Source organism: Chaetodon trifascialis, chromosome 14 (genome assembly GCF_039877785.1).
Source record: "Chaetodon trifascialis isolate fChaTrf1 chromosome 14, fChaTrf1.hap1, whole genome shotgun sequence".
Taxonomy (NCBI): Eukaryota; Metazoa; Chordata; class Actinopteri; order Chaetodontiformes; family Chaetodontidae; genus Chaetodon; species Chaetodon trifascialis.
In genome coordinates, this window is record NC_092069.1 from 5,826,653 (window position 1) to 5,841,887 (window position 15,235).

The 15,235-nt window shown below is 41.7% G+C and overlaps 1 protein-coding gene across 1 annotated transcript in view; it reads right to left on the reverse strand.

Moving 5' to 3' along the window:
- Nucleotides 1-4,735: 4,735 nt before the first annotated feature.
- syne3 (spectrin repeat containing, nuclear envelope family member 3) overlaps nt 4,736-15,235 on the reverse strand; it is a 43,407-nt gene continuing 32,907 nt past the window's right edge. Inside the window, exon 18 of the mRNA XM_070979654.1 lies at nt 4,736-9,521. Coding sequence (XP_070835755.1) covers nt 9,339-9,521 — 183 coding nt within the window. The 3' untranslated portion in view covers nt 4,736-9,338. The remainder of the gene's footprint in view (nt 9,522-15,235) is intronic.

Here is a 15,235-nt window from a genome sequence, read left to right on the forward strand (position 1 = left end):
CAGTGATGGCTGCCTTTTTGTGGTGCCTGCACTTAGCTGCCAGTTTGTGGATGATAACAATAATTGAAAGGGCAAGTTACAGGAATATACCAAGTATTCAGCTCCACAGTAACATTTTATCACTAGAGAGGGTTGTCGTGGGCTCAATGGCAACATTTTAGACAATTATACTGGGTAGCACCAACATTTAAAGATACAATTTGGCACATGACATGGTAATTGCACCTGCAGATGAATCGACTTACAGGGAGTACGTGGTATATGTTCAGGACTGCTTTGAAAAAGTTTAAGCAATCTTTGAGTAAATTAGCAAGATCTCTTAAGAAGTTCCCGGGGTCTTGAAGAGGAATCTTCCAGGATTTAGGGAGGGGAAAAGACAGAATTAGCTGAGTGTCACCTGCATAGCTGTTGTAGGAAAAGCCATGTAAGTGAATCAAAGAGCCAAGAAGCTAAGAACCAAGACGGTTTCAGGAGTCCCACAGACTGTATATCTGAGCAGGTTCCCATGGCCCATCAAAAGTTCTGAACATCGTCAAACCTTAATTTTCCCAATCCTGAATTGTGATCCTCTTCATTGTTAACTCCAATGTGGTTCTTTTTAAGTTTGTAGACAACCTCCATGATGCCTAGCTCACATTTTCAAACACTGGAGAGGCTGCAGGGTGTCATTCATTGTTCACTGAATCTTGATACATGCTGGTGCTGCCCACCACTACTCAAAGACTCATCTTCTTCTGACAACCAGGAGACATCCACTCACTCCTGTTTTGATGAAACAGATCATTTCATGAAACACAGGACCACAACTGTGTTCTACTCCACTCAGCTACAACTCTGATTCCCCAAAAGTTGAGACACTGTGTAAAATCTGAATTAAACATGATGTGACAAATGACAATCAGTCCTTTTCGACATATTCTGTTGAAAACAGTGCAAAGAAAATATATTTAATGTTTCACCTCATGCTGCACGGTGGAGCAGCAGGGAGTGCGCGTGCCTGACAGCAAGAAGGTTGCAGGTTCAATTCCCGGGTCGGGCCTTTCTGTGTGAAGTTTGCATGTTCTTCCCGTGCATGCGTGGGTTCTCTCCGGGTACTCCGGCTTCCTCCCACTGGCCAAAAACATGCTCATTAGGTTGATTGGTGACTCTAAATTGCCCCTAGGTGTGAGTGTGAATGGTGTGTGTTTGTGCCCTGCGATCGGCTGGCGACCGGTCCAGGGTGTACCCCGCCTCTCGCCCGTTGACAGCCGAGATAGGCTCCGGCCCCCCGCAACCCCGAAAGGGATAAGCGGCATAGAAAATGGATGGATGGATGGGTTTCACCTCATCAACTTGTTCCACAGGTAAACAGGTTCATTGGTAACAGGTGATAGTATCATGATTGGGTATGAAAGGGGCATTTTTGAATGGCTCAGCCATTCATACAAGAGAGGATGGAGCAAGGTTCAACACTTTGTGAACACATGATTGTATAAAGAATATTACTACATGGGCTCAAGAAGACTTTGTAAAGCCATTGTAGGTAAATTCAGTCCTTTTGCAAATGACTGACTGGAAAAGTGGGTTTGTGCGAGCATGAGCATAGGAATTGCATGGATACATAAGTGAGGGTGATAAGAAAAAAGGTGAAAGGAGGGTTTAATAGGGTTGGAAGATAAGAGATTATACTGTAAATAAAGGTGTGTGTCTCACACAGTTGGCATAACAACTTCAAAAACGTGTCCCATCTGTGACCTGCTAATCCTAAAGGATTTTCTCAGATTGTGCGTAAATGTCTAAATGTTTCAGAGACATTTTCACCTTGAAAAAAGAGAGAGAGACAGGAGAGATGGGAGTAAGACAGAGGGATCTAACAAATCTGGACTTTAGCCCATAATGCTATGGCATTAGCTTTAAGTGTGTACAGGCCAAACACACATAGTACTGCAACCTCCTCTCCAGGTCTGTATTTATTTTGAAGCCACTCGGGTACTCCAGTAATTTAGTTTTGTATTTCCATAAAGCTGAGCAGCTCACAAGAGACAGATCTGTGCATCAGGGGCCAAGATATCCTGAGTCTAAGCCCTTAGTATGGCTCCTGGATCCCACACTTCCTGTAATCTATCTCAATAATGTCTTTCATTATTATCCTAAATGCCCACTTCAAGCCCCAATATAATGCAGGCTTTCTGGCAAACATATGAAGTCTCAAGTCCAAATTGAAATAACCCTGATAACATCAGAGAAATTTTTCAAACTCTGCTCCACAGCCACAAAAGAAATTATACAGCTGTCATCTATCACAGGCAGAACTTATGTGTACAACTGGCGGAGTGCCCTTTAGTACACAACAGTACTGAATGTTAATCAAACATAAGGCAGCATAGCATCGAGCTGTTTAAGTAGAAATGCAAATAAAACATCATCCATCATTGTTTGTGTGTGTGTGTGTGTGTGTGTGTGGGTGTGTGGGTGTGTGTGGGTGGGTGTGGGTGTGCATATGCACATACGGAGAGTTTGAGGGATGGGTCATCTCTGTTTTTATGTTTTCCTTTATAATGTTTTTAACTCTTGTAAAGCACTTTGTGTTGCATCTTATCATGTATGAAAATAAAGTTTGAATCAATTTGAAAACAAAAACAAACAAACAAACAAACAAAAACGGTCGAACACTTTGAGAAATGCTTTGCTCTCTTTTGGAGATTGAGGTGGTCAGATTGAGTGTTTAGACAGCAAGAGACAGGACATTGTTAGCCTAGCTTAGCATAAAGACTGGAGGCAGTGGGAAACAGCTAGCATGCCTCTTTCCAAAGTCAAAAATGTAGCCAGCCACATTTCTTAAGATCACTGACCAGCATGTTACATTTCTTTAATCCATGCACACACAGAAAGGATGAAACAAACAAACACAAACTGCAGCAACACATACACAAACTGCCCCTCTTCAACAGAAAGCAAACAAGTGTTTTTTCTCAGATGTTGAACTATTCCTTTAAGTACCTATGAATGAAAATAAATGTAATTACAGTAAGTACACATTGTGCATTATTGTAACATATTTGCACTGACTGACCCAAAGGTGGATTGATCAGTCAAAAATAAAAGAAGGAAAAAATGCTACAGCAGTGTAAAAATTGAAAATTCAAATTTCAGATAAATGATTATAAAAGAAAACAATAATTTATGTTGATCCTTCCGTGAAAGTGCCCTGATCCTGCTTCATCACCAGTGGACAGTGTGGCCCCCACTCCCACCCCATGACTTATTATTCTTATTTTTATTATTAGTCGTAGTAGTAGCTGCTAAACTAGGAGTAGCATCAGTTTACTTTTTTCTCTCAATTGTTATTTTTCCCCCCTCAATTTAATCTCTCTCTCTCTTTTTTTTTTAACCTCCTTCCTATACTTACCTTTCCCTTTTTTCAACCATCTGCTCACACACAGTCATATTTCCATCATCTGTGGGGACATTACTGTGACTCACACTTATTTCCTGGAGACTTACCCTAAGTCTTACGTTCACCTCAACCCAAGCCTTCACCCGGAAATGTAATGATTTACATTACAGGGACTTGTGTTTGTCCCCACAATGTGACAGTGTAAACAGATTTATGTCCCCACAACATGAGTAATAAATATCCACACACCCACATGCACATACACCAACATCAAACCCACAACTGCTGAGATGTTGCTCTTTCTTTCATTGGATTTTTTTGTCTTTATATATATATATATATATATATATATATATATATATATATATATAAAAGCACTGTTAGATTTATAGATTTAGCATTGACATATTATATAGCCATATTTATCATACAGTAACTTTACTTTGTAGTGTTATCTAATTAGAAAAAAGGGTCTTGGTCATCCCCGCAACCCCGAAAGGGATAGGCGGTATAGATAATGGATGGATGGATGGTCTTGGTCATATTGTTTACTTCTGATCAGGCTGTTTGTCGTCTTTTATTAGCTGCTCATCATTGAAAAGCCCTGTGCTTCGGTGAGCTTTTTTCTGTATTTTTCTGTAAAAATGCTGCAGGTCGGTGAGGACTGGAAGCTTCTTCGGGGGAGAGGCTGCTCTGGTATTTGTGCTCCATGTATTTGGCTGAGTGTGAGCTCCAGATTGCAGCACAGCTCGGTGGGCCTGGCTGGGATAGCGAGGTGAGAGCGGCGTGGGAGGCTGCACACACACAGTGTGGAAGCACAAACACACGCAGTGAGAACACAGGCATGCAGATTAGACGATGAAAACTAATGATGTCTCTGGAGAAAGTGGACTAATAGTAGCAGGAGGTAGTAACAGGATACCTCAAATAACACAGAAAGGAAGCAAAGGCTTTATACAGCAAACTGGGGTCAGACTGACATCAGCCTCCTGATTTAAATCAGGGTAATAAATTTTGGCCATCCGACTCAAGCAGGTGCTAGTTGTTCTGAAACAATGTTTTAAATTAGTCTTCAGTAGAGAATTTAAGTCCCAGGGGAGTTTAAATGCTGTTTGAAAGCTTTTCCTGCTCCACCATAATAGAAGCACCAGTGAGTGTACATCAGCAGAGATATAACAAATAGATTTAATGGGTCCCATCACACACACACACAGCACACACACACTCAGTCACTCACTAACGCTTTGTGTAATTGTACAATAAGTCTGCTTCTGTGTCCACTTTCACAGTCTACTGTGTACTTTAATGTCAAAGGACAAGGCTTACCCAACACACACAATCGACTGCAAAATGGATTTTCTGAATTGTATTTTTATTTCATCAGAATAAAAAAACATTGGTTAAATTCATGCTTTGTTGGATAATATGAAGCTTTCTACTCTGTTTCAAAACCTTAATAAAATAGAAGTGTACCCTTTTACAAAAACAGAGCTCTCAGCTGTCGATCACTGTCTGTGCATTTTCATAACGTGCACCTCGATCTGAGCGCCGTCACTGGCATGGAGGACATTTTGAAGGACCAGTTGTGCTCAGGAGATTCAAGTCATTTCATATGTTGCATAAAGTATCAATGGACACAATAATGTAGGCATTGCATAGGCTTCTCTAAAGGGACACATGCATAATAGAAGAGCAGTACAATAAGCAGCTATACCATGGCGTCTAATTAGTGATTCAGTATGAACACACAACACACTAAACCTTATATTTAACTTGGTTACATAACAGTTAAACAGTACATTGGCTGAAAGTTCTCTACAAAGCTGCACACTAACTAAATACATGTGGTTATGGCACTGAGTACAGCTGACGAACTGGGTTGTATCGTAAAGCTTTAAGGCCATGGAACTGTATGTCTTCAATAATATGTGATGCTACATGAAGCATATTTACACATAGAAGTCATCGTCAAAAAAACTGTTTGACCATACACACCGAAGGGGGGAACTGGTAGTCAAAGCGAGTGCAAAATTAACTCCATGGTTTCCAGAAATGTGAGATTTTATTAGATTCCCAACTCAAAATGTCTGTAAGGCGTCGGAGATCAGTCAGCAAGCTCACCGTTGTCTTCTTCACCTCTGCCTTGTCCAATATCTTTGCTTCAAGGAACATCACAAACCACAGAGTTGACCAGAACTCTGTTTAAGATCCCTGATATAAAGCTCATGAAGCAGCTTTCATGAAGCAGTGCTCCGTGATATGAGTAGAGTGACATGACACGGCACTAAGGGCCAATCAGAGGCAGATCGGACAGTTCAGCTCCTGCTCTTTCCCAGATGCTGTCAGTCTTTAAACACATCAGGGTTCGACTACATAACGGTGTGTTCAATTAGAGCGTAAACACCAGACTCCTGAGCTGCACACAAGGCTCTGCGGAGCGAGTGGGGGCGTCTGTAAGAGCTAACTCATTAGCAAGAAGCAATTTGCAAGTTTTCCAACTGATAACCTGTTCTAAACACTACGTGGGACCAGCCCAGTGACGGACTGCACTCTTACACTCAGACTCGTTATTTTCTTTGGTCAAGGGACATAATTCATGAAACGGTTCACAAAAGAGAGAAGCTGCTAATTTGCCACGTTTGGAAAGAGTGAAGTGATGGTGGCTGGACTACTGCGGAGGTTCGTCGAGCCGGATCACGTGGTTTATCTTACACAGATACCAAGCAGATATAAGGCAGCCTGTCTGCTTAATGGTGCCTCAAGTCAGGGCTACAGGATGGTGGAGTCTGTTAGAGGGCTCGGTAGATTTATGACAGCACAGTCTGACACCCACTGAAGTGCCTAATGATAGGTCAGAACATCATCTAACGACAGCACAGGGATGACATCATCACCTTTTTGAACATTTCACTGTCTACTGATATGTGTATTTCTAACAAACGTGTACTGACTTGTCAAAGCTCAATATTGACGTTCCTAAAGTACAGCTAAGTGTGTCTTGTACTTCAGAGGGTGATGTTACTCAGACGTACTGTCCCTCTGACCTGTTGACTGCTCCTCTGCCTTCCTCTCTCAGTAACTTTGACAGCTGTCCTCTTCATTATCATGACGTGAATGACAGTAAGTGAGCCCTGCTGACCAGACAGCGGCACTCAGTCATGTGAGGAAGCATTTTGGATATGATCAGGTCAGGCTGCTTGCCTGCTTCGTACAGCATATCAGTGACCACCCTAGTATAGAGGTAACATATCTTGCAGCTGAATATAAAGCTCTATGCTCTCCAAACAAAAAGAAAGATTTTTTTTTTGTAATGAATATGCTGGAACACTTGAACGTTGCCTCAAACAAAGTCTGTTACTGTGTAAGACGACGTAACCGATTAACTTAATTTGGTCACTGCTGCTATGGCAACATGTTGAGTCAACAATACAAACTCAGCCAAAAAGGGGAAAGTAACTGTATGTGGGGGTGTGTGGAGGTGTTTGGGTATTTTTAGGGGTGTGCGTGGTGTGAAAGAGAGAGAAAGCAGGATAAAAAAAAAAAAAAGTTATTCTGTGTTTGGACAAAAAAAAGTGATGGCCAAGTTTACGGCTCAGGCACTGGCATCAAAGCACGCTGTGGTCCAAGACAATGCCAGGGGCCACGGCAGACAGCTTTCTAATTGTTTTCACAGGTGGTTTAGGCTGTGAAAAAGACAGATCGCAGGGTTTCAGCCAAAATAGCACCTCTCATGAGACGCTTGTACACTTAAAAACACGTACACACACAGAGCTGCTTTAACTCTGCTGACACGAACGTTTGAATCGAGCGTGTCCTTCAAATATTAACCGTTCTTCTCTATTGTGATTCAGAGCAGAGGATGCCGTTTCCAAGAGGTAACGCGTCAAACTACGAGCAGGAAAAGAGAGTGAGGGAGGAGAGCGACACACAAAGACGCTTTGCAAGTAGGAACAATTTCAATGGCTGCATCTGAACATCAGAACACGCATGCACACACACAGGCGTGCGCCATCTGATTACTAATTGATTGCTTGCTATGTTGACACGTTACTTCTGGCTTACAATGAAAATACATGATTCCAAGGATTAGCATTAGCCATGTTGCTCTCAGTATGAACATCCGGTGACTGTCCTGCTTGATTTTATACTGTAATAGTAACAACACACAACTTCAAGTTTTGGCCTCAAACTCTTTAAAAAGATTAAAAGTAATTTAAAATATAAAGCTGCACTTTGCAATTCTTTGCAAACTGGCTATTTGACATTGCTACATATCATTAGCACAACAGCAGAAGCAGCGTTAGCTCAGGCAGAGACGATGGAACTGTTCAGATCCTGGTCTTTCCAGGTGGACCATCGGGACACATGGAGGACATAATCAATGCTATCAGTCATTGTTTAGAAGGTGTGAGTCTCATGTCCAGCTCTGTGCCGTGGTGTCAGCCCTCGCCTCTCACCACATGCACAGTATGGTACCTGCTAAACTTCTCATTCTAATGACTTCATATCAAGAAACTTGCTATGACATATTTTTCTCACTTCATTTGTTTTTGTTATTTCTACATACCAACACAAAACTCTTCTTGCCGTTTGAACAGAATTTAGTCTTCATTAGAGAAAAGCTTACAACCATAATTAAAGGGAAACTTTGGTATTTTTCAACCTGGGCCCTTTTTCCTCCATATTTTATGTCTAAGTGACTAATGGGGTGCAGGATGGAGTGAGAGCGCTACAGCCGGCAGCCATGAAATGCTGCAATGCAAAACCTGTGTGGCAATTACGCACCGTCAGTGTACGTCCAATAAGAGAGCCTCAGATTGTTATTCTAAGAGTCTGACAACATTATGGAAAGGATCCCAAAAGAGAAACAAAATGCTGTCTTTACCTTTTGCTTGATCTGGTCTGTCGTCTAACCACGTCTCGCTCCAGGAGACGCTCTTCTGAAGTCTCATGACAGATGACTTGTTGCTTACATTCAGCCATGACATTAAACATCTTTTAGCTAACACTAAGCTACTTTCTTCAGTGAAGACATCAATGGAAAAGCAACAACTCCACTATCGAGAGGTTTCACACAGAGACTTCTCCTTGAGTGAGACTTTGTGATACAGCACACCAAATCAAGCAAAAGGGAAAGAGAAAACATTTCTCTGTAGGATCCCGCTTAAAATAACAACCCACCTGTCACTGGCAAAAACAAGCGCTTTTGGTGGATGTGCACTGACGACCACGAAGGATCACACTGCAGCCTGTTCACAGCTGCTGTCTCTCTTGCTCAATACTGGACCAGTTACAAAACTTGTTGTCCCCATTCGTCACTTAGTCAGAAAAACATTGGAAAACGGGGTCTGTGTTAGGAAGACATGCCACTCAAGGTGACAAAAAATGGCTTTGGTTTACAGATGGTACAGCCTCTATGGTCCAGTTAGAACACGTTGAAATTCTTAGAATGAGCACAGGACTTGTGGTCCTGTTGGAGTGTTGCTGATCCTCTGTGACAGACAGGCAGGTGACACAACAGATCATGATTTTAAGCTGCAAAGGTGTACAGTATGGGATGTGAGGGTCTGTAGAGCTGACACTTGATGTCTTTGCCCAGAATGTGTAGAAGGGTCAGGATAATGTGGGATTTGTCATTTGCAGATGTGCGTGCTACTTCAGGTGGCGGCTTCCTTCATAGACTGTGGTGCATCCTAGAGGAGATGATGTGTCACTGATTCACTGTTGTTTGCAAAGACTAGTCGTTAAAATAAGTAGAGGATTTGCCGCAAAAGAAACAGTTTGAAGCTGCAAGGCCTTGTGGTCCTGTTTGCGCTCTGTTACAGTCACGTATGAGGATCAAAGGGTGGGGCAAGGTGGGACCTTAAGTCGTCAAATCAACATTTCCTACATAAGTCCGCAAGTTGCTTCAGAGGGAGATCAGATATGACTCTGATATCTTGTGCCATCCAGAGGAGGTTTCCTATGTGGGTGGCGGTCCGTCGTAACGGAGCATGATGTTGAAGGATCGGGCGAAGTTGTTGGAGAGGGAGCAACTGTTGCCTTCGTCCATGAGGGGCAGCAGGAAGGCCAGGAGCAGCAGAGCCAGCAGGAGCAGCCACAGAGGAAGAGCCAGCCGACAGACCCGCTGCAACAGCCCGGGCTTCTACACAGGGAAAACACATGAATGTACATATGTATATTTAATCACTGAAAAACAGTGGAAATGACTGAGCTGCTGAAAAATGTCCAGGCGAGGTCACAGAATGAGCGAGCCTTTCAAATCTCATTCATGTTGTCATACAGTCTTTAGCAATCCAGCCAGATGCAGAGGTCCATACAACTGACTGTTAAAAGACATACAGCAGATGCCCCCTGATGGAACGCAGCTCTTGGATGACAAAATAAAGACAAGTGAATGCCATTATCACAAGCAAATAACGCATGGACCATGGGAACGAGCTGTATTTTAGGCAAATCAAGTTGAAATCTGGGAGATAGGGGATGAATGAACACAAGGATGTGCTAATTCTTTAGCTCAGCAAACTAAAAACTGACTAAATGTGAACTAGGATAAGATGCCAGCAGAAGCAGCACACCCACACAGCCAGGAACATCATGTACACTCGGACACTCTCTCTCTCTCTCTCAGACAGTTACTCTGTGAATCATGTTTACTGCCCACGTTCATCTTTCGCTTGCTGAACACTGCCTTACCCCGGCCTCACTGGAAATAATCGAATGTAAAACAGTTGCCTGCAAAGGTCAATTTCACCGAGGCCCAGCATCAAACGTGGATACAGCAGGCAACAGATGGGGAAAGCCTGAAGGTGTTTTTGTGTGGGATTGTTGTGTGAATATCATTGGCTAAAATTCATTACACTGACACAGAGTCCTGTGACACTATCTCATGGTAGAGTGCTAAGTTTGCACATTACTAATAACAGTTAGCAGTTGTGGAATAAATCTAATGAAATCTGCTGATATAACAACTTGAACTATCATGTATTTGGCATTATTTACTATCTGAAATGATGAACATAATGCCCGATGAGCTGCTCTCATGTGTCACAGTGTAATAGCCGATGATGGTTGTTAATGTCCTGTAAACACCTTTTAAAATGTCATATGATGGTTTGATGTTGCAAAGTGGAAGTGAAGCATTTTTCCTCTCATACACTACAATACCCATTAACCTCAACCACTGTTTCTGTGGTGAAGAAGACTTCTGCAGGCTTCACATAATAGGGAATGGATGGTTGAGAGGGGAACTAGTCACAAGCTCCCAACTTGCTTACAACTACAGTTTACGTTATCTGATAACTCAAGGTGGCTGTACGATCGAGGTTTGAGGATTAAAATACGGTGCTTTCATAACGTAGAACTAGACATATGAAATTGGTTTGGCTGACATGAGGCATCCCGATTTTTTTTTGCACAATTAAATGCCTCTGCAAATATATGGGAGCTTTCAGGAAAATCCAAGTCTCCTGGTCTTAATTATGACTTCGACATTAGCTTTGTGGGGGTCTGTAAAATACTTAATGTTGGGTGCAGAGATTAATAAATAAAAAACAGCCTAAAGGGTGTGCTGTGCCTACTTTCACGCAGAGTAGTCTGTTTTCAGGAGGCTGTGGTTGTGGTCCTGGAACCAATGATGCTTAAGTCTGATGTCCTTTCTTTTTCCAAGATTGGACGAATGGGACAGGGTCAGATTTGTTGATAGGAGGCCTGTTTAGGTCCATTCACATCAATCCAAAATACAAAAACAGCTTCGTAAGTAACAGACTCTTAAACTCTGCCGTAGAATGTTTCTTCCAAAATACTCTAGAAGGGACTTAAAGGAAAATTACAACTTATTACACCTTGTGTTTTATTTTCACAGCTCTGGAGATATCGGTTCTAATAACATTGTACTTGTTAAACCAAAGCAATTAACAGCAATGTGGCCAAGAAAAGGTGCGACATGGCATGAAAAACAAACTGTCACATGATGAGACGTTTTGTAAACGGACCAGATTATCTAAACCACTTTAGCTGAATGCTGCTAATAATCCCTCATTGCACAGGACAACAGTGTATGCACGACCACAGCAAGAACACGAGGTCAAAGCCAAAACAGGTCCGTAAACTGTGACGGACCTTTAGAATAATTTTACTATTTGTGTTTGTTTACTCTTTCAAATATGTCTGACTGAACTTGGGATTTGTTTACAACCCTGTTTTTCCTGCCTCGTCTGACCTATTTGCAGTGATGCTGCGAATGTGAGTGAATGGTGGGCTGGGGGTTGTTCCAATATCATCACTGATAGAGCTGATGGCAATTCTACAAAAATAAGTTGTGAGTAGCAATCTAGTTGTAAGAGTGCAAGTCACCTAATATTGTCCATACAGAAAATGAACAGGGCTTTTATTTGTGGAATGCTGGATGCCCAAAACTAACCCTCCCACTTCATCAATGCATGTACAGTATGAGTTCCTGCTTCTGCCGCTTTACCATCATTCATGCAATGAATTACTGTTCCTTTTATGACAAAATAGCTTCAAAATTAGCTTCTCTTTCTTTGAGTGTTGATTTTTCACTGAATGTTTGGTGTAAGTGTGTGTTCCAGATCTTGATATGTGCCATTCACTTACACCAAAGCCTTTCTATCTGCAGCCATTTCAGTGGCAACTGTCAGAGGAAACTGGAAGCTACAGGAGAGAAACATGAACACAACTGAAGGCCAAATATTTGCGATGGAAGTCTGTCTGCTCTGTTGGGGACGGGGGACGGGGGGGAGGCAGAGTGTGTTGGACTGTGTGTGTAAAGGTTAATGACTGATGGAAGAGGAAGTGAAACTAGCTAAACATACCTCCATATGACAAACACTCACTGGGCAAAGGTATGTGTATGCCAACACAGCATGTGAGCTTAGTGTGAATGAGTGAATGCAAATCATAGATAACGATCAAACATAAAAACAGAATTCAAAGATTGTGGAATTTAAGGTGTCTTCTTTTTGTACCTACTTTAAAAAGCTTTTGTGTTTGAGCTAATAATTTTGTGCTGATAGTCACAGTAACAATTGCTGTTAAGTATGAATGAAACTCAACATTTCCTACAGATGTTTCGCAGCAAAAGCCTTGCATGGAAAGGCAGGCTTATACTCGGGGCAGTATACTGCCCACAAGATTGTTTGATCTTTTGATCTGGCCTGCAAAGCAATTCATAAATAAAAAATCTAAAAATAACACAACACAGCAGACTAACATGTTCTTCCAAGCAGTCCTTTAACGCAACACACACAGAGTAGCTGTGGCGTGGCATTGCATCATGCTGCCTGTCAACAAAATGTAAGAGGATGCGGATCGTGCTTGTTTGTGGGGGATGTGCTCTCAGTGATGAAAAAGGCAGACCTTGAGCGTCATTACAACTACAAACATGCAAAGCTGGATTCATGGTGGACATTACCATTACTCTCAGACCCTAACCTCAAGCTCCAGCCAGCCTCTCAGCTTTCAAATGTGAAATTAAAGCTGAGAAAGAGGGAACACTGCATGTTCTGACTCTGTCAGAACAAAAACCTGCTATGACATGCTGCGGAGTGGGTAAACTCCTTCAGGCGAAGAAAGAAAAGAAAAGAAAAGAAAAGCAACTGAACATATTTGCTGTTGTTCCTGACGACCTACAACATGAAATCACTGAGCTGCAAAGCAACAACCTGCTACAGCTCTTTTCAAAACTCACTCTGCTAAGACTCCGTTCTAGTCAAGACTGACTGACTGACCCAAACCTGGAAAACAAGCTGCAGCATCAGCACCATCGTCATAATCACCGTGTGACGTCAGACGCCTCGCCAAAGAGAAGCAGTTCCAGCCAATGGTTAGTGTGATGTATGTGTTCAGTAATTTAGTTTGCCTAGGGGCACCGACAAGGGGATTCCTGTGAACTCCCCCCCCATCAGATATGCGTAATAAGCTTGTCAGGTGCTGTTTCAAAAACTGAAATGGCCCTTGATAGGAAAAAGGTTCAATTTGAAACGACTATTCAGCACTTTTTACATTGCACACTTTGTTACGTAATTCATTTCTCATGTGTACAGTACCTATATGTTCTCATGAATAAATCAGCTCAGGGTTATGTGACTGGTGGCACTAATGATTGCTGAAAGGCTTCAAAAAAATTGCTTGTCTAGGTCCTCTTAATAACTGTAAACCTAATGTATAAGTACTCTGCTGGTCAAACTCATAGCATTAGCAAAGCGTCCAGACTCATTATGTGCTGCAAACTGAGGACTCATGTCCTGGTGGACTATAAAACCTGCTCGGTGTAGGTAGCAGCCACATTTATTTAGTTTGTATTACAAACTGCTGCTGTTTTTTTCCTGGTGAAGCAGACGATTAAAAAAGCACAGCTGGTCGGTTCATCAGTTTGGTCCAGACTAATATAACACTTCTATAGTGTGCAAGTACTTGGTGAAAAAAAAAAAAACAGTGTGACACATTTGCCTACTTCTGACTACATACTGTATCTATTAGAGTGACAGCTTAGAGACACAGAGCCCAACAATAGCTAATCAGACAGGATGTATACTGTTCTGCACACCATGCTTTAAATCAAGAGCTGATATGCAGACAAAGATGCCTGTCAGTCCAAAATGAATCAACATTATGTCTCGATTTAGATGAATGCGCTAATAAAGACTAGATTTTCCAGCACATCAATTATTCTGGTTTGTCATAAATAGCTGCTAAATGGTGGGTGTTTTTGCTTCTTGGCACTAGAGAAGAAAAACACATTACGTGACTCAACAAAGCATGTAGTCAATAAAGCAAACAGCCCCCCTCCCCCAAAGATAAAGGCTGATAAAAGCAAGCAGGAGCAGAGCGCTCACTCTGTAAAAACCGTGTGAAAAGACTCTGAAGAAGAATGTTTGGAGGGCTGTTTCAGCTGGGGCGTCTGAGGGGTCAACACGGTGGTCGAGGGGGGGCATTCTTTAATCTGCTCACCACCCACTGCTTACTAAATGAATGGTGGGCTGGGGGGTTGGTTCTTTATGCTTGATTTGATGCCAGTCCTGGGTGGTCAGGTCAGGTGTTTGGCTCTCTACAGCCCAAAGACTGCTGGGAAATCTCAATATGTCAATACAGGAGAGCAAAACCAAACATTTTTAATGTGACCAGGTACTTTTCCTCCATTAATCCTCCACTATCTAATACATGCTATGTGTCTAGTTCCTTTGGAATCAATAGAAGAAATGGGTGCTATGAACATATAAAAACTGCTTTTCTCACTTTAATATCATTGCAAACTGAATATTTCTCTGTTTTGAGCTGTTGGTTGGCTTTAGTGTGACATTTGAAGACATCAGCTCGGGTTCTGGGAGAATGGCATTTTTAATACTTTACTACGACCTATATGTCCTCTTGATATTAAAGTCTTCTGAATATTTGGAACACAGGAGGCAGTAGACACACCTATATATGAACACACAAGCCACATAAGTACTCGCTATCTAAGGTTTTTTAAAGTAATCTAAAGTAATCTGGAATTGTGTGTTCTAAGAATCATCATTACTTTTTATTTAAAAAAAAAAGAAAAAAACAGCTTGACTTGGCATCTACAGTTTATTAACTTAGTTAGACTATAAATTAGTAAGTGAAATATCTCAGTATACCAAAATCAAGAACTCTTAATTTACAAGTGAACTGTGTAATCAAATATTTAATTTAATGCTATAAATATATTGTTTTCATGTAAGGCAAGATTGGCGATAGCTTCCAAACAATTTCATACTTTCCAGCCCTCACTCCCACACACAACAAAATGTTAGATAATTAATCAGGGTAATCTTAATCTCAGTACTGACCAAATGAATACTGATAATTATCTCAGCC